At 38.6% G+C, this 25258-nt stretch overlaps 1 protein-coding gene across 1 annotated transcript in view; it reads left to right on the top strand.

The window, feature by feature from the left end:
* Nucleotides 1-21324, top strand: part of TSPAN12 (tetraspanin 12) — a 66140-nt gene extending 44816 nt beyond the window's left edge. The window contains exon 9 of the mRNA XM_053608579.1: nt 19767-21324. Within this exon, the coding sequence (XP_053464554.1) occupies nt 19767-20072 (306 nt within the window). The 3' untranslated portion in view covers nt 20073-21324. The remainder of the gene's footprint in view (nt 1-19766) is intronic.
* The last annotated feature ends 3934 nt before the right edge of the window (nt 21325-25258 follow it).

Genomic DNA, 25258 nt, shown 5'->3' with positions numbered 1-25258 from the left:
AATCAAAATACATTTTGTAACCTTAAAAATGACTACTACTGAGAAGCATTGAGTTTAGATGCCATGATTTTAAACATAATATGGTTTGTAATTTGGCTGAAAAGGAATATGCAAAGTATAGTTCATTGAACACAAACTTGTTGGGTCAGTGTCTCTAGGTTCTGTAGTGCTACACCTTTTGTTCACTGGGTGAACATTGGCTAGTGTTTGTAGTAGGAATAGTCAAATGTAACAAACGCAACAAGTCCTATTAATTCCATAAAACAGAAAACAGTGTATAATATTTCTGAGATGGTATTGGACCAAACATATTTATGGAAATTCAAATACATTATGTCACTATTAGACATTAAAAGAAAGCAGATGATTATAGTATAAATATAATTGTAGACATGTGAATTGCAACTTATCAATTTTCCTAAGGTGAATTTAATCTATTTGTTAGTTTTGGGCAGTAGCAAGTCAATATGGAAAATTATCTGGCTACATACAGCACCACAGTATAACAGTTTCTACCTGATTACTGATTAATATTGACAGAATTATTATAACTAATATTTATCACAAAAATGACAAAACATGAACCAGTTTACCAGATAATCTCACAATGTCTGAATATAGACAAATTGTCTTCAATTTTACTATGTAGCTAAAAATTGTTCAAATAACTTCAACATAATTTTTATAAAAATACAATTCATATTCCTCATGAACATAATGGCAAAAATCTTTAATAAAATATTAGCAATCAAAATTAAGTAATATATATAAAACAGTAATACATCCTGACCAAGTGGGGTCAGTGAACCCAAGTGGGGTTCATCCGAAGGTCAGTTCAACATCCAATAGTCTAGCTATGTAATTTGCCATGTTAACAAGATAAAAGAAAAAATAATCCTTTGAATAGATGTGGAAAAAGAATTTGGAAAAATTCAACACCTGTTCATGACAGAAACTCTCATTAAATAAGCAACAGAAGGAAACTTCCTTAATCTGAAAGGGCACCTGGAAATCCTGGAGGGAACAATCACATTTAGTGATGAAAGACTGAATGCTTCCTTTTTTTTTTTTTTAACGTTTCAGAGTATTACATGCATACCAACGTTTTGGTTACAGGAGTGACTTTTGCACAGTTTGAGTCAAAGTTGTTAAGTGTGCCCATCACCCAGATAGTGTGCATTGTATCCATGAGGTGTGAATTTGCCTCTCCCACCTGTCAGCTTTCCGTAGAGTTTTACTACCAAATGTGCACATGGTGTCGAACAATTAGTTCCAATGTAATAGTGAGTACATGTGTTTGTTTTTCCATTCTTGAGATACTTCACTTAGAAGAACGGTCTCCAGTTCCATCCATGTGGTTACAAAAGGTATTAGTTCACTATTATTTAATGGTTGAATGGTACTGTGAGGTATACATATATCACATTTTATTAACCCACTCAGTCACTGGTGGGCACTGGAGTTGATTCCACATCTTTGCAATTATAGATTCGCTGCAGTAGATACTCCAGCGCAGGTGTCTTTTTGATGAAATGACTTTTCCCCCCACTTTGGTTCAATGCCCCCTTGTGGGATTGCTGGAGCCAATGGTAGGTCTACTTTTAGTTCCTTGAAGTACCTCCATAAGACTTACCGGAGAGTTTATACTAGTTTACAGTCCCACCAACAGTTTATATAAAAGTTCCTGTCTCTCTGTATCCACACCAGCATCTGTCGTTTAGGGCCTTGTTTACAAAAGCCATTTTCATTGGAGTTAGGCGATACTTCATGTTGGTTTTGATTTGTATTTCCCTGATGATTAGAACCACTAAGCATTTTTTAATGTTTATTGTTAGTCTATCTTCTTTTGAAAAACTTCTTTTCATGCCTTTGCCCACTTTTTAATGAGGTAATTTGATGTTTTTCTTGCTAATTTGCTTGAATAATTTGTAGATTCTGGTTATTAGCTATTAATCGGATGTGTGGTCTGCAAATATTTTCTTCCCATTCTGAGGTTGTCCATTTGCTCTGTTGATTGTCTCCATGTCTGCACAGAATTTTTAATTTAATCAGGTACCATTTGTTTTTGCCATTTGTGATTGCCTTTGGGGTCTTCTTCATAAATTCTTTGCCTAGGCCAATGTCTATCAGAGTTTTCCCAACATTTTCTTCTAGAATTCTTTTTTTTTCTTTTTTTTTTTTTGGCAGTTTTTGGCCAGGGCTGGGTTTGAACTGACACCTCTGGTATATGGGGCCGGTGCCCTATCCTTTGAGCCATGGACACCACCCTAGAATTCTTTTAATTTCTTGGTTTAGGCTTCAGTCTGAGTGAGGGGTGAGAGGTGAGGATCCTGTTTCGGTCTTCTGTAAGTAGCTATCCAAATTTTCCAGCACCCTTTATTAAGTATGGATTCTTTCCCCTGGTGTATGTTATTGCCTGCTTTGTCAAGGATCAGATGACCATATGAGGATGGTTTCGTATTGAGTTTTCTGTTCACATCCATACATCTACATCTCTGTTCTTGTGTCAGTACCATGCTGTTTTGATTACTATAGCCTCGTAGCTTGAAGTCTCATAAAAGATAGCTCCTGATTTATCCCTTTTGCTTAAGGTTGTTTTGGCTTTTTGTGCTCTTTTCTAATTCTGTATGAAGCATAGAATTACATTTTCTAGATCTGTGAATAATGACATTGGTATTTTAATGGGGATTGCATTGAATCTGTAGATCACTCTGGGTAGTATAGACATTTTAACAATGTTGATTCTGGCATTTCATGAGCGTGATATATTTTGCATTTGTTCACATTCTCTATGGTATCCTTCCTCAGTAACTCATAGTTCTTCCTGTAGAGTTCTTTTACCTCCTTGATTAAATACATTCCTAGGTACTTTATTTTCCTTGTTACTATTGTAAAAGGTATTGACTCTTTGATTTGATTTTCAGCTTGACTGTTATTGGTATATAGGAATGCTATTGATTTGTGTGCATTGATTTTGTAACCTGAGACCTTGTTAAATTTGTCAATTTCAGGAGTCTCTTGGAAGAATCTTTGGCATTTTTTTTTCTTTCTTTTTTTTTTTTTTTATTGTTGGGGATTCATTGAGGGTACAATAAGCCAGGTTACACTGATTGCAATTGTTAGGTAAAGTCCCTCTTGCAATCATGTCTTGCCCCCATAAAGTGTGACACACACCAAGGCCCCACCCACCTCCCTCCTTCCCTCTTTCTGTTCCCCCCCATAACCATAATTGTCATTAATTGTCCTCATATCAAAATTGAGTACATAGGATTCATGCTTCTCCATTCTTGTGATGCTTTACTAAGAATAATGTCTTCCACGTCCGTCCAGGTTAATACGAAGGATGTAAAGTCTCCATTTTTTTTAATGGCTGAATAGTATTCCATGGTATACATATACCACAGCTTGTTAATCCATTCCTGGGTTGGTGGGCATTTAGGCTGTTTCCACATTTTGGCAATTGTAAATTGAGCTGCAATAAACAGTCTAGTACAAGTGTCCTTATGATAAAAGGATTTTTTTCCTTCTGGGGAGATGGAATCTTTGGCATTTTTTAATAGATATAAGATCATATCTTTGGCAAAGAGTGATAGTTTGACCTCTTTGTCCCCATTTGGATACCCTGATTTCCTTCTCTTGTCTGATTGCTCTAGCTTGGACTCCCAGCACTATATTGAACAGACGTGATGACAGTGGACAACTTTAGTTCCAGAACTAAGCAGGAATGCTTTCAGATTTTTCTACCATTCAGTATGAGGCTTGCTGTGGGCTTGTTGTATATGGCTTCTATCATTTTTAGGTATGTTCCATCTATGCAAATTTTGTTAAGAGTTCTTATGATAAAAGGATGCTGAACTTTGTTGAATGCTTTCTTCTGCACCTATTGAGAGAATCAAATGGGCTTTGTTTTCCCTTCTGTTTATGTAGTGATTCACATTTATTTATTTACAAATGTTGAACAATTTGTGTATCTCTGGGATAAAGCACACTTGTTTGTGGTGAATTATTTTTTTGATGTGTTTCTGAATTTGGTTAGCTAGAACTTTACTGAGAATTTTTGCATCTATGTTCATAGGGATATTGGCCTGTAGTTGTCTTTGTGTGTGTGTGTGTGTCCTTTCCTAACTTTGCTTTCAAAATGATATAGGGCTTTTAGAAACAGCTGGGGAGGATTCCTTACTTTTCGATGTTATGAAATAATTTCTGCAGTATAGGTACCAGTTCCTCTTCGTAGGTATAGAAAAATGAAGCCTGTGAGACCATTTGGTCTGGGACTTTTCTGTTAGAAGATATTTTATTGCTGCTTCAATTTTTTTTATTTGTTATTGGTCTGTTTAGGAGTTCTCTGTCTTCCTGATTGAGCCTGGGGAGGTTATATGTTTCCAAGAATTTATCCACTTCCTTAATGTTTTCCAGTTTATGTGCATAGAAACCTTATATAGTATTCAGAGATGATATTTAGTATTTCTATGGTATCGGTTGTTACATCTACTTTTTCATTTTTGATTGAGCTTATTAAGGTCCTTTCTTTCCTGTTTTTGCTTAATTTAGCAAGAGGACTGAAATTTTATCTTTTCAAACAACAAACTTTTTGTTTCATTAATCTGTAAAATTCTTTTGTTATCAATTTCATTTAGTTCTTCTCTGACCTTAGTTATTTCTTTTCTTTTGATAGGATTGGGATTGGCTTGCTCTTTCTTTTCTAATTAATAGAGATGATTAATTAGATTATTAATTTGTCATCTTTCTTTTTTTTTGATGTAGGCATTTAAGGCCATGAATTTTCCTCCTAGGACTGCTTTGGATGAATCCAACAGATTTTGATAACATGTGTCCTACTTGCCATTTAGTTCAAAGAATCTAAAGATTTTCATCTTATTTTCCTCTTTGACCCAATAATCATTCAGCACAGGTTGTTTAACTCACATGACTTTGTGTAGAATTGAGTGTTTCTGTTGGCATGGATATCTAATTTTATTCCACTGTGTCTGAGAGGATGCATGGTATCATTTCAATTTTTTTGCATTTTTGAGACATGTTTTGTGGCCTAAAATGAGATCAGTTTTTAAGAGTGTTCTGTGTATTGATGGGGCGAATGTATATTCTATAGTTTAGGAATAGAATGTTCTATAAATGTGTGTTAGGCTCATTTGCTGTAGTGTCTCATTTAAGTCCTATATTTCTTTATTTATTTCTGCTTGAAGAATCTGTTCAATTCTAATAGTGGTATATTAAAATCCCTAGCTATTACAGTGTTGCTGTTAACCACTTTGTTTAGATATAGTAGGGTTTACTTTATTAATCTGGGTGCATATATTTAGCTGCATAAATACTTAGAATTATTATGTCTTCTTGTTGAATTGTTCCCTTTATTATTATATAATGACCATCTTCGTCTTTAATTATTTTTGATGGTTTGAAGTCTTATGTTCTCTGATATGAGAATGGCTACCCTAGATTTCTTTTGGTTTATATTTGCATGAAATATTGTTTTTTATCCCTTTACTTTGAGTCTGAATGAGTTCTTGTGGATTAGATGTCTTTTCCTAGTGATGACAGATACTTGGCCTCTATTTTTCTATCCATTCAGCTGGCCTGTGTCCCTTGAGAGGAGACTTCAATCCATTCACATTCATTGAAAAAATTGATAAGTGTGGAATATTTCTGTTCATCCTGTTAAGTAAAACTTTATTGCTTTGTTTTACCTCTCGAAATCCTGTACTGTCTGGGCTTTGAACTTTAGCATTTGGATTATTTTACACTGGTTGGTACCTATTGTGCAGATCAGTATATAAGGCAGATCTGAATATTTCTGGTTTTCACCAATCCCCTCAACATTTGCTTGTCTGAGAAAGTCTTTTATTTCTCCTTCACATAAGAAATTGACTTTTGTAGGATACAAAATTCTAGGCATTAGTCTCTTTGAGAAAACTGAGGATGGAGCTCCAGTCCTTTCTGGCTTATAGGGTCCACTTGAGAAGTCTAGAGTTAGACTTTAGGGTTTTCCTTTGTAAGTTACCTGATCCTTTTGCCTTATCACCTTATGGTTAATAGGAGTCCCTCTTTCATGTTAACTTTGACCAATCTGATGACTATATTGCCAGTGATTGCCTCTTGGTAATGATTCTCCCAGGAGTTCATTGAGCTTCAAGAACCTGAATGTCCAGATTTCTAGTAAGACCTTGAAGGTTTTCCTCACATATTCCCACAAATAGGTTTTCCAGCCCTTGTGGAAAACATCCCTTTTCCTATTCACCTTCAGGGTTGTTTATGTGTTAGGCCTCTTTCCAAAATCCCATTTCTTGTAGGCATTCTTTGTTTCTCTTCTTTGTTCTTTCTCTTTGACTGACTGGTTTAATTGAAAGATGTTGTTTTCTAGATCCAAGAATCTTTCTTTTACCTGATCTAGCCTATTCTTAAAAGCTTTCCACACTATGTTCTGTATTTCCTTGAATGAATTTTTCATTTTCAGAAGTTCTGCTTAATTTTTTTAATAATTTCATCTCTGTAGTGAATTTTTCATTCATTTCCTGCATTGTTTTTGTGGTTTGTGTTGGCCTCTGTTTTATCTTGTATTCCATTGAGATTCCTTGCCATCCATATTTGACATTCTTTATCAGTCATTTCAATATTCTCATTTTAGTTGGTTTTCATTGCTATACAGTTCTTATTTTCTTTTGAGGGTATTCTCTCACACTAATTTTTTGTTTCTGGAATCCTTTCACTGATTCCTTCTCATCTGGAACAGCTTCTCATCTTATTTTTGGTTTAATCTCTAAGAAAGTAGGTGGTGCTTTGGGTGACACTCAACCACACTCTATAAGATTGAGTCAGTAAATGCTATAAAGGATGTGGGAAAATTGCCCCCTCTGTCAGTAGATGGTGCTTACCAGAAGAAACAAGCTACAGTATTCTTTTAGGGTACTGTGACTGGCTCTAGACCCTCAGCCAAAGCACTTGATTATCCCAGGTCATTGGCAGGGCCCTGGAACTTCAGGTGAATCTTTATGCTCTACTACATCAGAGGTGGGTGGAGGAGTGCAGCTGGGCAGGGCTGGGTTGGGTGAGCTTGCTGTCAGGTTCTGCCAAAGCTGGCAACATTTCTGTTTCACCGGGGGTCAAAATCTGCTCCCATTTTCTAGGCAATGCTGCCAGGGAAGGGCTGAAGTGGCCTCACCCAACGAGAAAGACTGCCTGTGGATGCAGTGCCTTCTGAGATTCACAATCTGGCAGGCTGGAGCAGACCTTGCTCCTTCCCCTCACAATTGTGATGTAGGCTGGGAGGTTGTAGGCCCAGAATTCTAGCCTGAGCTGACAGCATGGCCCTCTTTTGGGGTGAGAGGTGATCTTTTTTTTTTTTTTTTTTTTGAAGTTGAACTTTTTTTTTTTTTTATTGTTGGGGATTCATTGAGGGTACAATAAGCCAGTTACACTGATTGCAATTGTTAGGTAAAGTCCCTCTTGCAATCATGTCTTGCCCCCATAAAGTGTCTTTGAACACGCTTTGGGCAGAACCACTCTATATTCCCCCCCTCGTTCTGCCTACATGGCACCCTCCCCTCTGAGACTAATTCCCAAATCTCCCTCTGTGCCCCCTGAGCAATGCAATAAAGACTTGGGGATATGGGATGTGGCCTGTGGGCCTCTCCCCAGGTACCTAAAGATCAATCCCTGACAATGCTAGAGAGAAGTGTGCTGGTTCTGAGTTGCCCACAGGGTGCCCAAGGAGGTTTGATGTCCCTCTGTCTTGTGGTGTGTCCCACTCTGATGGAGTTGCTGGGGAAGTAGCACCAGGGAGGACCAGCTGGCAGGGAGTTTACAGCTGGAGCACTGCTCAGCCCTCTGAAGAACCCGTAAAGGAAAGGTACGAGGTCCACCTCCTGTGTAAGCTTTGGCATGGAGGCCAAATTGCCTCCCTCATCAGCCATGGGTGGAGGAAGAAAAGGGGAGAAAAAGAGTCTAGATCAAGGAAAGCTGACACTCTGGACGTGTCTGCCTCCCTGTCTGGGTGGTTGCCCTCCCAGAATGTTCAGGCACTGGAATCACACTGATTGCCTGATACCCACACTTTGGCTCCTACAGTCTGGGCCAGAGTAGGAAATGTCTGTCTGGGAATGAAAAAGATGACCTCTGAGTAGTTTGAGACCCCCGGGGATGACAAAGGTGCAAGATGGGTAGCAATATGGTGTCTGCTGTGCCAGCTCACCTAGTGGCTTTGCTCAGAGCCTGGTGCTCTGTCCATGAGAAGCTCCCAGCTCACTGGCAGCAGCAATCTCTAGACTTATGTGGGTAGAAGGTTTTTCCAGCAGCTCAAAATTTGCTGACTCTCAGGATGTAAGGGAGGGAGAAACACACCACTCCCCCTGCCCTTCTTACTGGACTCCACGCCTCTCAGGGGTTGATCTCTGCTAATACCTCGTTCCTTTGTGTTCTGCTCTACAACTTCTTCCCATGGAGTCTCCTGAAGGTTCTGGCACCCTTCCCTCAGAACCACACCCGATCTATGTTTATCTGTTTGCCCATTTTTTCGTTTTCATCTAAAATTTCTCCTTCTGACTGAGATACTGTGGCAGTTGGTGACTCTGGTTAGCCATTAGGCCCACAATTCATTTCTGATATTTAGTCTTGTATTATTTTCTCTAAGATGACTAATTTATAATGGATTACTTTACTTTAACCGTCCCTATAATTGCTTGATTCAAGAATTTTAATTTTGAAAGAAGGCATACAATTGTGCATATGCGAACTGATTACCCAGGTTATTTTGAAAGTTTTTTCATATTTTCATCAAAAAGCTTTTAACAGTAAACTCCCATTGTCACTTAAGAAACATTCCTTAGACACAGATTTCTGGCTGAGAAGAAGGTTCATTATATTAGAGTCATCTGCTTTTGCATTTTACAATTAATAACAGATGCTGATATTGGTAATGATATAGTACATAATTATATGCATAGTTAATTTACAAAAGGGGATCATTCAGTAGTTTATGACATAAGCACAATTACATTCATAATTAAAAATAGGACTTAATTTCACTTTGCCCTGGAGAACATATGTTTCCTAATTGCAGCGTGTCCAGAGACCATATACTAGGAAAAAGAGATTTAGAAGGAGAAATAAGTGAGTAACAGCTAGAGGTGTTTGGGATGTTTATTTTGAAGTTGAAAGCACTGGAGTGTAGATAGTTTAGATGTCTTCAAATATTTTAAAGTTCATTATGCAGAACAGGAACTAGACTTATTCATTGTTGCTTCAAGGGCCAGAAGTTACAGGAAGGAAATTTTGAATCAATAGAAGGAAGGCTTTGCTCATCAAAATCTGTCCAGTTGTGTGAGACAGGTTATCTTGTAAAATAATGAGTGTCTCATCACTAAAAATATTAAAGTTGAGGTCAGATAACCATGTCATTGGTGGTTTTAAATTGAAAATGAATCTGGACTCAATGAACTTCAAGGTCCCTTTTATCTTTCATATTCTGTAAGCTCTGAAATAAGAACTAGATTTCTTTCTGCAATCTTTCTTCAGTAGTCTGAAATCAAGGAAATAAATCATTCTCTACCATCTGGTGGCCTGTATGGTCCCTGACCCAATAATATTTTATGACACATTTTGAAACCTGTGAAAAAGCAGAAATACAGCAAAAATTAGACATTTTAGAAACATTTCCGTCAGAGGTATTAGGTTTGGCACACAGCTCCTCAAATATCTGTAATAAGCTACACACTTGTATAAAACTATAGGTTTAAAAATCTCAGATGAAAGCATCTCTGACCCTCACTTTGGTTCCATCATATTCATTCATTCGAATGTTCTGTGATTGCCTACTAGATTTCATATACTATTCTAAATGCTGGGGATATAGTGGAGAATGTTGCAGACAAAAATCTCTCCTCTCATATGATTTTTATTCTAGTTAGGGATACAGATATTTAACAAGAAAAAAATATAATGAAAAATAATTTCAGGTGGTGCAAGTACTTTGAAGACTCTAAACGGCACAATGTACTAGAGAAAGGCTTTGTTGGTGAGGGAGTTACTGAAGAGAGATCGTTAGGAATGCACTTCTTAGGAGGTGATATTTGAACTGCAACCAGTAGATGAGAAAGAGTCAGCCATGCTAAGACCTGGGGAAGAGTATTTTTGGCTCGGGAAGTACATATGTGAAAGACCTACCCTTGGAAGTCTGGGCCCATGATTACTGCCTACCTGCTTCCCTGTTCTTTGGAATTGTCTGGGTGACTCCAATCTCTAAATGGGAGGCAGAAGACTTGGCCTCAGAAGAAATGGCAGACTCAGAATTCGTAAAATACAGGGCTGTAGTGTGACTCTTTCTCTCTAGCCTGCTAAGTTTTCCATCATATCAGTTACTAAAGTGCTATGTCTAGACTTATATGAAGAAGCACAGAGACAAAAAAATAAAATGGAAGAGTTATGTAGAAACTAAATCTTTATAAAGTAGGGACCTCCAACCTCTTTCTCATGGACCTGGGCTCTTCTTGGATGGGTTTCAAGGGAAGAGTGAGACTGCTGAAATTGTTTTCAATATTTTATATGCATTTTTTAAATATTTCTTGGGATTCCAACCTTAAAGCATGAAGAGCCACAGTTGGAGGGAAGAGCTGACAGTGCTTACTCTCTCAGATTGGAAATGAAGCATAAGCCTCCCCTCAAAAGGACGGAAATGGCATTTTGCTTCTCTGTGAGCCATCCTAAGAAAAATAAGTGGAAGCAAACAGACTCACAACAGGCCCTACCTCAAGTAGACCAGCTCAAAATGTAAAACAAAGAAGGACAGAAAGTCAAGTAAAATGTACTTCTAGACACACATTTCTTTGTTTTATATTTAGATAAGTAGTATTCCCAAAGATTTATGTAAGGCTTGGACTTGTCCTTCACAAGCTATATACCTTCGGGATACTTTTCCTTTAGACAGACAGTCCCCAGTCCCTAGGCTATGAGCCAGTACTGGTCCGTGGCCTGTTAGGAACTGGGCTGTACAGCAGGAGGTGAGCAGCAGGCCAGAGGGAAACTTCCTGCCACCTGTGCTCCACTTCCGGTCAGATCGGCAGTGGCATTAGATTCTCATAGGAGCGTGAACCCTACTGTAAACTACACACACAAGCGGTCTAGGTCATGTGCTCCTTATGAGAATCTAATACCTAATGATCTGAGGTGGAGCTGAGGTGGTGATGCTATTGTTTGGACCATCTGGTTGCAGGAAAACAGGTTTAAGGCCCCCATTCATTTTGCATTATGGTGAGTTATATAATTATTTTATTATATATTATAATGTAATGATAATAGAAATAAAGTGCACAATAATTGTAATAAACTTGAATCATCCTGAAACTACCCCCCTTCCCTGTCCATGGAAAAAATGAATTCCATAAAACCAGCTCCTGGTGCCAAAAGGGTTGGAAACCACTGCTTAGACCCTTAGACTGTGGTCCAAGTGTTGGGTTTGAATTTTATCTACTCTTAATATAAATTTCCTTTGGGAGAAATGAATCACTTGCTCCTCTGTAGATGGTTGCTTATTTCTTTTCCCAACAGCAGGAAACATCTACCTATGAAGGAGATTGTGAAAGAGAGGGGGTGTGAAAAATAAAGGAAGTGACCTTTCTCTCTGAGTCTTGGCTTGCAGGACAAAGAAACTGAATGACAAGTGTTGTCTGTTCCCATATTCAGGAGGTACATAGACTAGTAGAGGTGCTCCTTCAGCTTGAAGGTGGGGGCAGCTCATGGTGTTAAAGCAAAAGATCATTCAGTGACACATGTTAAAGGCAATAAGGAAGACTTTATTCCAGGGGGACAATTGGGTTGGCTGAAGGACCACTACAAGAGAGTCTTGCAGTGGGGGAAACAGATTGACCAATTGAGCTCAACTCCAAATACAGCACAGACAAGTGGGAATTTATAACCAAGGAACAGGGTGGAGCATGGGGAGTCAGTGGATAGAACATTACTAAGAGAAAACATTGCGGGTTGAGTGTGTGGGTGTGTGGCTAAACTAACCTAACAGGGTTCTTGCTAAAGGCAGGCCAAGGAGATCAGACATCATCTGGGAGATGGTGGAGATTGAGGAAGCCAATTAAATATTAAAACTGATTAGATATGAAGAATGGGGAATTCTAGCTAAACCAATTTAGTATGATTCTTGAAAAAATTGGACTAGACAAAGACAAACATTACAGTCTAAAAATCAATATCTAATTCAAAAAGAGCTCGGTGGAGACTGAGTAGAGTTTGGTCATGGAGAGAAATGTCATTGGTGAAGCATGTGGGATGGGCTGTTTGTGGGTTTTATTCTCTCAGTTGAGTGTTATATGATGTATGAGCTAAAAGTCATGAATTCCCACTCCCACTCCTGATCCAGGTTGGAGGTACTGTCTTGCCCATCTCCTTTGTACCCTGCTGTCCTTGGCAAATGATGTTTGTTTTATAATCAGTATACCCCCCACCCCCGCAACATCTCAGTTTTCAACTTTTTGTTAGCACTCCTCATTTTTTAACATCTTTGAACTATTAAAAGGTGACCCCGTACTATATGTCTATTTGTTTTGAATAACAGAATTAAATTTTATTTTATAATTTTCACACACAAATCCAATTATCATAAGTATTTTTTCAGTACTTCTGAGCCAGAGGTAGAGACATGGCAATGGATTGTGGGTATAAAAGGCCATGGTGGGAAGAGAATGTGGCCTGCTGGCAAGCTCTACCTAGTCATAGGTAGAGCAAAAGACAAATTATTTTTCTCCCAATGAACTGTGCCCTAAAACAAAACAAAAGTAGGGGCAAGTATTAAAAGAGGCGTAGTGGGTCACATCTGTAATCCTAGCACTCTGAGAGGCCAAGGTGGGTGGATGGCTTGAGCTCAGGAGTTCGAGACCAGCCTGAGCAAGAGTGAGACCCTGTCTGTAAAAAAAAAATATCTGAGGTTTGAGGTGAGTGCCTATAGTCCTAGCTGCTCAGGAGTCTGAGGCAAGAGAATCATTTGAGCCCAAGTGTTTGAGGTTGCTGTGAGCTGTGAGCTGTGATGCCACGATACTCTACTGAGGGTGACAGTGAGACTCTGTCTCAAAAAAAAAAAAAAAAAGATAGAAAAGAAAGAAAGAAAAGTTCCAGGCAGGGAACTAAATGTAATAGCTTAGACCTCCAGCCAGGTACTGGCCAGTTATACCAATGTAGAAGTTGGTCAAATAAAGCTGCATAAAACAGATTCCCCACGTTAGTGGCTAGAATAAGAGTCGGAGTCAGATAATCTTGAAGTGGCACGCAAAAAGCAGCCTGACACAGAGAAGGCAATTCTTAATTGCCATTCTTTTCATAACCAAGATGTACAATGGGAGCACGGGGCAGTTGGTAACCCACTGGGGTTCCAATCTTAAAGAATAAGTAGGTGCGAGCCAGGTGCAGGTGATGTTTGGGTGGCATGGTGCTAGAAAAGGCATTTCCAGCCAAGAGGCAATGGTGCAGAGTTAGCGTGGGAAGCAAGAGAGCACAGCAGGAGCACAGAGTGTGAGGAGGGCCACATTTACAGGATGCCCAGGACAACAACGGCTGGGGTGGGAAGAGACAGGTGGCCCTGTCTGTCCTACTAGCACATAGATATTTGAAGTCTGTGGTAGTTGCTGAGTAAAAATGGAAACACGGTCACAAATTTGAGGCATTATTATGAAAAAAAGGCTTAGGACAAAGTAGCTGCAGGACTCTGATTTATTAATAATGACTTTTTATTCTCAGATCTAGATAAAGCCTACTGCCCAGATAGTAAACGGTAGGCAGCTTTCAGCTTTCTGGCTCAGTGGTTATTTAGATGGAATATCCCCAAGAATCTCCATTCTCAGGGTTCTTTTATATAAAATCAAAGACGCTCCCGCCTGCCTCTCTGCTGACTTCATTATCTCCTCCAGACTGCGGGCAGATCAGGTTGACTCTGACCTGGGGTGGTATCCGTTTTGTCATTCAGAGCTCTGCAGGATCCCTTTGGGCTTGGTAGGGGAGAAGATCCCTTTTTACATTCAGGCTTTGCTTGATCTAATCGGACTTTGAACTATTCTGCTGGTTTTGTTTCAGGTGTACAAATGCATTCGTCTTTCCTTTCACTCTGTTTCTGCACATAGTTCCATTGCAAGTTTCCTGTTTTCTTTTCCTTTTCAATCAAATGACTTTTGCTCATGGACTTTATTAGTAGAGACTTGCGATTTTTTCTCTTAAAATGCAGGGGTTGTGAAAGCCGTTCTAATATTTTGACACATTACAGAGTACCAATTTTAGATTTGCACTTAAACGTCATGGAATTGGCATGAGAGTGAGAGTGAGCGAAAGTGAGGGAGTGTGGTGGAGATTGAATGCTGAGGCAGGGAAATCAGCTAAGAGCCTGTACCAGGCAATTCATGTAGAACTCCAGTTGTAGCCTTGAGGATGGAGAGGAGGGGATGGACGTCGAAGATATTTAAGAGGCAGAATGAACAGGACAGGGGGATGAATTAGCTGGCGGGAGTGACAGGGAAGTTGCAAATACACTTGACTTAGACCTGGACACTGAGTAGATGGAGAAGCCATTTTTTGGGGGGAGAGGTTGGATTTGATCAATTCCATTTTGGCAATATTGAATTTAAGTTTCTTTTTAGGTATTTCATTTCGATAAACACAATAGGAGATATGTTGCTCAGGAAACAGAACTCAACTGAAGCAGTGCATTTTGTGTGTACTTATTAAAAAGAGGGCTAACTCAAAATACAATGGCTTGAGTAAGATGGGAGTTTGTTTTTCACGGACCAACCTGTTAGTTTAGACTGCCAGGCAGCTCTGTTGAACAGGCTCATCCAGGGAAAAGAATCGTGAGATAACTTTGCCCTTGTTAGTATCCGTCTTCCAAAGTTGGTCCTGTTTTTTCGAGTTCCAGTCATGGGGAGAAGAAAGGGGAGCATTTAGGGGAACACCCAGTCCATGGAGGTCTATACTCATCACTTCTCCTCAGATTCCACTGGAAGGATTCACATGGCTCTTCTTAGCTGCAAGGGAGGCTGGGGGATGTGGTCTGGCTAGAAAGCTGTGTTCTCACATACAACATGAATTGCCATGGAAGCAGTGGGGAACAGACCATTTGGGTAGGATGAGCTGACTGTTCACACAGGTGTTACCAGTGTCCAGGAGGCATTGGTGGCCTGGGGAGAAGTGCAGCCACACAATGAAAGCCATAATATATGCAGCAGCCCTCTGGGGAATGCCACCACTGAAGGGCAGAGGAGTAGACATCTATGCCTATCCGTTACAGGCAGAGAAGAAATGGAAAACAGTGTCCTGCACGTCAAGGAAGGAGAGGTTTTTAGGAATGAGTTTTCCTTGGTGAGGGAGCACAGTTTATAGGTTAAGAGTAGGCTTCAAAGCCGAAGCCTGACTCTTTGGGTTAAATCTTTGATGTGTTCCTTACTAGCTGTGTAAACTTGGGCAAATTTGTAACCTCCCTGTGCTTTAGTTTTCTCTCCTGCAAGTCAGGGCTAACTAGAGTACCCCATCTCATAGGATTTCTTGGAGTGTTAAATGAATTAACATAGTTAGAGCCCTCCTGTTCTGGTAGCATGTAATACTATCAGTAATAGCTAGCTACCAGTTCAAGTAAAGCAGGGATTAACAAGCGCATACTGGAGTTTTCAAATAGTATATATATTTATACAGCTCTGTGGGTAAGTATTTTACCTGTATTACCTCATTTAAACCTACAGTTATATAGGGAAGGTACAGTATTATTATCTCCTTTTTCACAAATAAAGTAAGTGAGGCACAAAGAAGCTAATCACCTTAGCCCAATGTCATAGAGCTAGTCCGTGATTGAACTTGCATCTGTTTGATTCCGACGTCTACGCTTTTAGACACGAAAATTTTGAGATTTGGAATACATGGTAAGGAGAAAGCTGAGTGTAGAGTTTTCTTCCTCTTCAAAACCTCAGTTCTCTTGTCTTTTAAATAAGGTATTAATAGTGCCTACCCCACTGTAACCTTGCAAAGGTAAATTGAGACACTGCATGAGAGACTCTTGGCACACCACTTGGCACATAATAAACGTAAGTCTTCATTGCACAGTGGTTGTTAGTAATAACAATAAGAACAGTAATTTATTAAGGCATTTCTTGAAGTACACAGAAATGTACTGATCTGTGATTTGATTTTTAACTAGCTGAATCCCCCCAGTTTTGCTTGCAATGACAGGAAAGTATGCATTATCTGGTTATATGTATTTGTGCTAGCTGAGATTTTTAAGGCGAGGGTTTTTGGGAGTGAGTCCAGTTTCTTACTTTGCATCTTTTAACACCCTTTAGCTTCTTAGAAATGAGCTTTTAGGGTGCACAAAAAAAACCTGGACGAGAAATAATGTTTGCATGTGGGGTTTGTTGAGTCAACTCTTCTGCTCAGTCAGGCAAGGGACGCCTCCTGCTGCGAGAACTGGCTTCACTAGTAAATGTGTAGCCTTCTGGGTTTTCTGACTCTAGTCTCTGTGTAGCTCCATTTTTTTTTTTTTTTTTTTTGGTAAAATGGAAAATGTTTAGTAAATACAGTTTTTTAATTTTGATTATTCTGCCCATCTAAGGGGAATATTGTAAGCATTAAGTAAGGTATGAGGACCTGACATATATTAAAAAATAATAAGATGACTTTTTCTTCTTCTCTTGCCATGCATGGGTTTAATTACCTTTCTGTTCATAAGAGAACAGAGTTATGCAGGAATTTTGTTGCTTGCTGTTTAACTTTTTTTAATAAGGAAGCATTTGTCTGCCTGTAGAGCTTAAGATTTTAAGTAGAGAACTTTTGATCCAATCTTTATGAGCTTAAGAACTATCATTCATTTCTTCAATTCTAGAAGAGGATTGAAGATTATATATTTGTTATCTGATAATTAACACAGTTATTGCAAACTTGAGACTCATGTTTATTTACAAAAATGTTAATACTGATAAGTATTGGTACCTAGATTTTATTTATGCTTTAACTTCTTAAGTGCATTAAAAAGCTGCCTGACTTTTTGATGTGGCCTGTGAATCCTGAGTACTGAAAAGCCCTGGGTGTTCTTCCAATTTTAGAAACTCATTCTGGAGATAGATCAGAGAATAATTTCAAGTGTATAATTTCCTCAAGTGAAATGAAGCATCCTGACATGTCTTCAAATAGATTCCAGGGAAATGCAGGAATTGGAGATTTTTTTTCTCTGATAAAGGCAGTGTTATTATTTACAGTCAATAGTTGACTGGGATTTTAATATTGCAGCCAGTAAAGCAGGTTAGCCAACATGTCTTATTCATACCTTTGAATTACCTGAGGTTATTAACGTGGGGCTGACATAACTTTATTTAGGAAGAAAATACTCCTGTAAAGTCAACTCAGAGTATTTTATTTTGAGAAAAACAAATAAGTACAATTCTATTATTTCCTATTCTCAGTAAAATATCCTTTGTGAAGTGGAATGCAGTTTTGCATTCTAACATTTCTGTTTCTTTGTTTCATTCCCTCTATAAACATGTTTGTGTACACAACTCAATATTTGTGGCTAGTAGAATAAATTGCATACAAACACATCTATGTTTTTTTTCTCTAGACTTAGTGTCTTTCTTTTCCACAAAGGTGTCCAAGTTTATACTCAAAATTTTGACCTGAAGCTTAATTACTTGACTGACTCAAAATATACTCAGGGTTATGTTCAGGTTGAATTACTTCAATAAGAATCATACCAAGTAGACAGTAAACCATAGAGATATTCCTATGAAGAATTTAAGAGAATAAAGGAGAACAGTTGTTACACAGGGAAATCTGGAAAAATACTGTATTCTCAAGAACAGAAATAATTGTTTGGAAAGCTAGTCTTCACCTTCAAGGACTTGTGTAAATGATTCACGATTCATTTAGCGTTGATACCTGTGTGCTGCCAGTGTCCACAACACCTTCTAAGTCATCAATGGTAAATTGGGTGTACTATAGAGAAATCTGTGCTCTTACTTATATATTTATTATACGTATTTTTAAAATTAAATTTATTGAAGAATTTAATACAGTATACAACAAAACAGATATAATGAGTTAATAATAAAATATAAATAGGATTGGAAAGTCAGGGTTCAGGGAAAGAGTAAGCAGACTTATATCAAGGCACATACAGTTGCTGTAAGTTCCTTGTTTCTCTCTCAGCTTTCTGACAGCCCGGGTGAAAAGGAGACCCAGTTATCGGTGTAATTCTAATGTCAAGAGAGCAAATATTTTAATTTTTCATAGGGAGCAAAATTCTAATCTTTTTCAAGATTAGGATTTTGTATCTATTACTCTAAGCTATCAAGAGAAATATCTTCAGTATCATTTTTCACAAATTTTAGCAGTTTCTTATGGCATTTTTTAGTACATACAGTTAAAATGTACCTCAGTGGAGAATCATATATGAGGGTATGGGTTTATATATTGCCTATTGATACATTTTGGTGGGCTGGATGTGAATTCAAGTATGCAGATGTTAGTTGATTTCATTTATTTTTTAATAATATGTAGATTATTAAAATTAAATATTTTTGTAAAATTTATTTTTACACACATGAGTAAAAGAAACTCATTTTATTGATAGAGAAGCATAAGGTTTAATTTAGTGCATTCTAACAACAAAGTTAAAGACTAGAATTATCTTGCTTGAAGGATTATTTATATACTTTTAAAGCTAAATGAAGTGGTAAGACTGAGATTTTACTATAAAAATCACTTGGTCTAACTGAGACCTTTGCTTTGAATAAAGTGTACTTGCTCGTCTCAGCCTGGAGATAATCTTCAGGGTCATGGAGCCCGGAAGGAAGACGCTCCTCAACTATCTGGCATACTAATGCAATCCCACGGCCACTCTTCTGGGGATCCCATAAGCTGTTTTGTCACCGGGATCCAAACCTACTTAGAATAGCCTTGATTGTCTTAACATTTTATTGCATTTCTGTTTTTTTTTTTCAAGTAAAAATCCATATCATTTTCAAAGAATCATTAAGAAAATCACCACAACCTAGAAAAGTATCATTGGGATGATGAAGTACGTATATTTGGACAATTTGAAGGAACTAGGAATATTTCGGCAGGAGAGAATAGCTGAATGTTAATTGGTGATTCCTCAGATATGACTTCCTACTTTATGGAAAAGGGAAGGGCTGGGAGCAGAACTAGAACCAACACATCCTTGTTAAGAAGGCAGGTTCCAACAGAAGAATGCATGTTGTCTGTTAGTGTTCTAATATGGAAAGGACAGTCCAATGAGACAAGGAGTTCCTCTCATTAGAAGTGCAATTTCATTGATCGCGTTCTTCCCTGTGCATGAGCCAGACTTTGTTTCTTTGCATGTCTTGTAATATTTTTTTCTTTTGGTAGAAAATGGGTCATTTTAAATATAATGTGACAACTATGGAAATCTTCCACCTCTCTACAGTTTGTTGTTCTTATTTGTTGCTTTGATGACTTTTCTAAATGAATTCTGGAAAGTGCATATTCTTTGTCATGTGTGCCACTGAAGTCTGTGCTCAGTTACCCTAGTGGTTAGTTAACGAATGCACAGAGACTTCTGAGAACCTTGGTAAGGAATTAGCTAAACATGATTCAAAGCTATTTTATATCAATTTCTTGAAAGACAGATGTGAGGGTATACTGCCACATTGTTTCTATTAACTGATGTAGATTTTTTTTTCATGAATTATTTTTACTCTCTGCAATATATCAAGGTAACATTGACCATGTTATTTCTTTTACAGGGTTGTGGGAAGAAAATGTATTCCTTTTTGAGAGGAACCAAACAACTACAGGTGCTGAGATTTCTGGGGATCTCCATTGGAGTGACACAAATCCTGGCCATGATTCTCACAATCACACTGCTCTGGGCTCTGTATTACGATAGAAGGGAGCCTGGGACAGACCCAATGATGTCCCTGAAAAATGACAACTCTCAGCACCTGCCGTGTCACTCAGTAGAACTGTTGAAGCCAAGCCTGTCAAGGATCTTTGAACATACATCCATGGCAAACAGCTTTAATACACACTTTGAGATGGAGGAATTATAAATAAGGTCCCAGAAAGAAACCACAAACTTGTTTTATTGGATGTCTGCATTTTTGAGCACACGCTTACCTGTTTCAGAAATATATCAGAATAAAAATGGTGCCATTAATTAATGCCTAGGCATATAGTTTTCTACACTTTAAAATGAAGAGGGAAAAGTTTCATGGTGTAAGTCACCACCTGGATGATAATTGGTGTCCTTTATAATGCTGAGGACAGATCTAATACCAACTTTACAGCTTGTGTAGGATTTTTACTGAACACAGTTAAGTTTTGATGTAGCATAGTTTGATCAGCCTTTCTACATCTATAGAAAGGAGCCATACATGTAGGGATTGGAACTACAATAAAGGTTGATTTAATTCTACCAGCTAGTATGTAAAGTACCAATTAACTGCTTACATGACTAATGACTTTTACTTCTCAGTGATATAATCCTTTGAGGGTGAATAAATTATACCTAGAAAACTTTCAAGATTGGTGACTACCTAAATGTGATTTTTTTACTGGTTACTAGGATATCCTTACCACTAACAAGAGCAAACTAACACATTGTCTTAAAGTGATCAGGGATCTATGTGTATATAAGTCTGTGTATAATTAAGTAGATTTCAGTTCTTATAATGTTAAGAATAACATATATGAAAAGGATAAATTAGTCCTGTATAGCACCATTATGTTTAGACTTTTCTGTTAATAGAGATTTAAAATTCTGTCTGGGGTTTATATCACATACATAATTGTTAATTTAAATACTTAACCACTAATTTTGAAAATTACCAGTGTGATACATAAGGATCATTATTATTCAGAATGTAGTCTGTTCTCTAAGATGTATTAACAAGAAAATTTATACTTAGTTGATTCAGTAAAGACTTGATACTATTTTTCTCCTACACTGAGACTATTTTTGACATTAAACACTTTTTAAAAGAGCTTATCTTTGCCTTCTCCAAACAAGAAGCAACAATTTCCAAGTCAGTATAATTCTACAGAGAATAATGTTCTCTTTCTCCAGGAAAATGCTTGCGAGAATCATTAAAATAAGTGACAATTTAGGTAGAGATTATTTTTGCTTTACTTCACTGACTAATATGCCGTGGTTAATTACACATATTATTAAATTTTTTACAAGAGTAAAGTATATTTATTTGAAATGGGGAAAGTGCATTTTACTGTATTTTGTGCATTATGTTTATTTCTCAGAATATGGAAAAAATTAAAACATGTCAATAAATGTTTTCTAGAGAGTAATGATTTGTCTGTACCTATTTTTAAATATATTACAAGCACTTTACCCTGAAAAAATTATCAAGGGGAGAAAAATAGAAGAAAGAATGATTGAATAAAGTGTTTATATTGATTTCCAAACTTTGGAACTAAACTATAAAAGTATGTACCCTCACTGAAAAGAGTAAAAAAAAAGATGCCTATTTATTTTTCAAGCTTACTTTATAGCTAAGTGATAAATAATGTATATAGTTGTTTGCATATACCTGTTTGTATTAATTTATCTTCTCAATGTTTTCATATCACAGTTTTTTATAGCTGTCATTAATGTTTAAAAGAAAATGAGTTTAAGGAATATAATACTTGAAATTAACTGCCCTATTCAAAACCTTTTATAGATTTAAGTGAAAATGAAATAAATTACTTGTTCAAACATAACCCAAAACATCTCATTAAAATTGTCTCAACATCCCAACTTCCAATAATTTCACCTTAAATACCCAAGTAACTGGACAGCTATGAATTTTGTTTGAATTATTTGGGCGATGGTCAAATATTGGCTGCTTTCTTTTTTATGTGTTTCACAGTCCTGGAAGGAACAGGCATATATTTTGTTGATCTCAGTAAAATAAAAATAGTCTTCAAATTATAAAATAAAAGTTGACTTTTACATTTTTAGGCTTCAGGTATTTTGATATATTACCTGATATACTGCCCTTGCGAACACTCAACATAAATTTAGACAATCGTCTTATATATAATACACTTGCTTAATGGGAACAAATGACATTTATAGCAGCGGTCCACAAAGGCCTCTTATGGTAGCAGTGCACCTGGAATAATAAAACTGCAAGGGACTTTAAAATGTGTATTTAGTGCAGTTGAGCTGAGAGAGTTCACTTTTGGGTACATTGCAAACAAAATTGTTAACTGTTTCCTTGGGAATTTGTAAAAGCTTTCTCTACTAAAAACCACCATTTTTAAAGTAAAAAATTAAGATTATTTTTAGACTGGTTAACAGTCCATTCAAAGTGCCCTGGAGACTTAAGATGGCAATAAGAGATGGTGTCTATCCTTTAGCACTCTGAAATCTGGGTTAGAGACTCTGGTGTTCACAACAGGTAAATAACAAAGGAATCTGGAGTGAGTAGGGCTGCGTTTAGGAGCAGGAGACAGAGGAGAGTAGAATTAAGGCAGCTACGCCAAGGAGGTGACTGCCACACCGGGTCATACAGAAGAAGTGGAGTGTAGCTGACTTACCAGAACATTCTGGGGACCACGATGCTGAGCTTAAAATGTGTCTGTTGTTTTGGAGGCACGACCTGTAGTTCTGTGTGCTTAGACACCACAGGGAAAAGAAGTGGTTGAAATTTGGTGTTGGGGGCTTTGTTCTGTAGGTTCAATGGAGAATCGCTGAAGTTTCTTCAGAAAGAGCAGTGATACATGTTTCATTAACTGGATTCGCCAAGTGAAAAAGAGGGTGCAGAGAGACAAGAACACACATTAACTACCCCGGAGGTGGCCTGCCATTGACCTTCGTCTGGATAAGTGAAGCTCTGTAGATTTGTACACACTGCAGATAGATTGCTAACACTGTGGTCCTGGAGGGAGAGAAAGATCCTTACCAAGACAGAGGAAGTCTAAAAACGAAGGGCATAAAACAGATTACAACAGGGTGAAGCCACAAAAATTGGCAGCAGATGGACCTTGGGGAGTGTGGGACCAAAAGTAAAAGATCTGCAATTTTTAGCTTCCATGCCTGGTAAATTGACCATGGCATTAACTTAGAAGACTGGAGAGGAACGGGTATGTGGGAGGGTAATGAATTTGGTGTGGGACCCAGTTAGCTGGAGATGCCTGCAGGACATGCAGATGGAGATGTCTACAGGCAGCTGGAAATTCCAGCCTGGAGCTCAGGAGAATTTGCTGTCGAGCCTGAGAATTTTTATGCATTGCTTTCCCATCTCAGGAAGCCTGACAGAAAATGGGCTGAGAACCAAATCGTGTATGAGCAGAATCTTAAACAGATTGCTGCAAGAACATCCTTTTGTCTGAATTGCCACTCCTGCAGATGGAGTCAAGGGAGGTAAAAGAAAAAAAATAAGAAATGACTACCCTATGGACAGCTCCAGGGGCAAAAGGAGCTGCCCCTTTTCTAAATATATTACCAATTACTGTGCTGCTTCCCACCCGCTCCCCCTTCCTATTATCATCCGGTGATTTACGAGTAGATTTGTATGTTTTATGAACTGAGTTCTTATTTCCTCATGTGCAAGTACATCCTAGAAACATATATGAGAAAATTTTTGATATCATCTTGAAAGCTCTTTTTGAGATATTAATTACAGTCACTTATCGCGTGCTTTCATAGGCACATACAAGGTATGAGATGCTTCACACATATTTTCTCTGCTCTTTATTGCACTTTGTAGGGATCAATAACTCCATTCTACAAATGAAGAAGAGGGACTCAGGGCGATTGAGAAAATGTAGTATGTTAGTGCTTCACAGAGCTCTCCTTCCCGCTCCACTGTGTGGCAGAACATCTTCACCAGCCTGTGGCAAAGATCAGCTGATTCCTTACATACAAAAGCAGATTCTCCTTCCTCTGCATCAGCAGCTCCAGGTGCAATTGGCCTCCAAATTCTATTATACCTTCCTTCAGTGTGATGCTTTTGTCTCTCTAATTTCAGTCCTCCTATTAGTCCCTTATTACAAATCCAAGTTATCTCAAGCTTAGACTGAAGCCGTATATTGCTCTCTGTTCTCCCCATCTCTTGTTTCCTCCCACTGATCTACCTGTGCACATACAGGGCAATATATATATATACACACACACACACACGTGTGTGTGTGTGTGTGTATACACGGAGGGAGTGGCCAAGACGGTGGACTAGAAGAGTAGACACACACTCCGAAGAACAGGATCGACAGTTGCAGGTAATTCCTGCCTACAGATAAACAATTGTAAATCACCAGAGAAGTGACAGGAGACAGAATGAGGGGAGGAGAGGAGGGGTGATCAACCAGCAAGATTCAGGATACCTGGGGGAGGCAAGAGGAGAGAAGCCTGGGGCTCCATGCTCCACCCTATGGACACTGCAACCTAAACGGTGCACACCTCCGGATTATCAGGGAGCTGCTTGGAGACTATGCAGTGACACCGTGCTGGAGAGCACAGTGGGCACAGTGGTGATCTGCTGGCTCCCTCCCATTCCCAGGTCACTGCAACTGATGCTGTTCTGAGCTCTTGGGTCTCGCATGTCTTTATAGAACTTGATTTTGCTATAACCCTTCCATGTCACCCCTGCCGGGCCAAAGGGAAAGCAGCGAGAGGAGAAACTCTTGTATGCCCCATAACTGGGAGCTGAGCCCCATAATTGGATTTGGTGCTGCTGATGCAGTGGAAGGAGAATCCGGCTCTTGTATGTAAAGAATCAGCCACAGGCTGCGGAAATTGAGCACAGTAGGTATTGCCACTTGAGAACCCCGAAATTACTGCCTCAGCAGGACCTGCACAGGGAGACAGCCCCGGCTGTCAGACATCTGGGCTCCCTGGTCCCACAATGGTGGCTCTTCTGTTGCCTGGCCCAATGGTTTGACCCACCTAGCTTCTGTGTGCCATTTGGCAGGACCTACCCGCCACTCCCATGATCCAACACTCTGCTGCAGACCTGCATTCTACATGCCACTATTGCACTTGGACCTGGATGGAGCTGACACCTGCAGCCCTAACACCCATGGCTACTGCCTAGATAGCACTGCCCAGCTGCCATGGCCATTGATATAAGAGAAACAGGCATAGCAGCCTCCCACAATTCCTGCTTCTGTGAAAAAGGACTCATCCAATGCCCTGCCCAAGCTTCCAGCAGTGGCTTAGGGAACAATTCATCACTCCACATGAAAGTCCTCCAGCCCAAATTTGAACTGTAATAATTAACAGCCTTAGATAATCTAA

The sequence above is a fragment of the Nycticebus coucang genome, chromosome 11, assembly GCF_027406575.1.
Source record: "Nycticebus coucang isolate mNycCou1 chromosome 11, mNycCou1.pri, whole genome shotgun sequence".
Lineage (NCBI taxonomy): Eukaryota > Metazoa > Chordata > Mammalia > Primates > Lorisidae > Nycticebus > Nycticebus coucang.
This window is presented reverse-complemented; position numbering and strand designations above follow the sequence as displayed.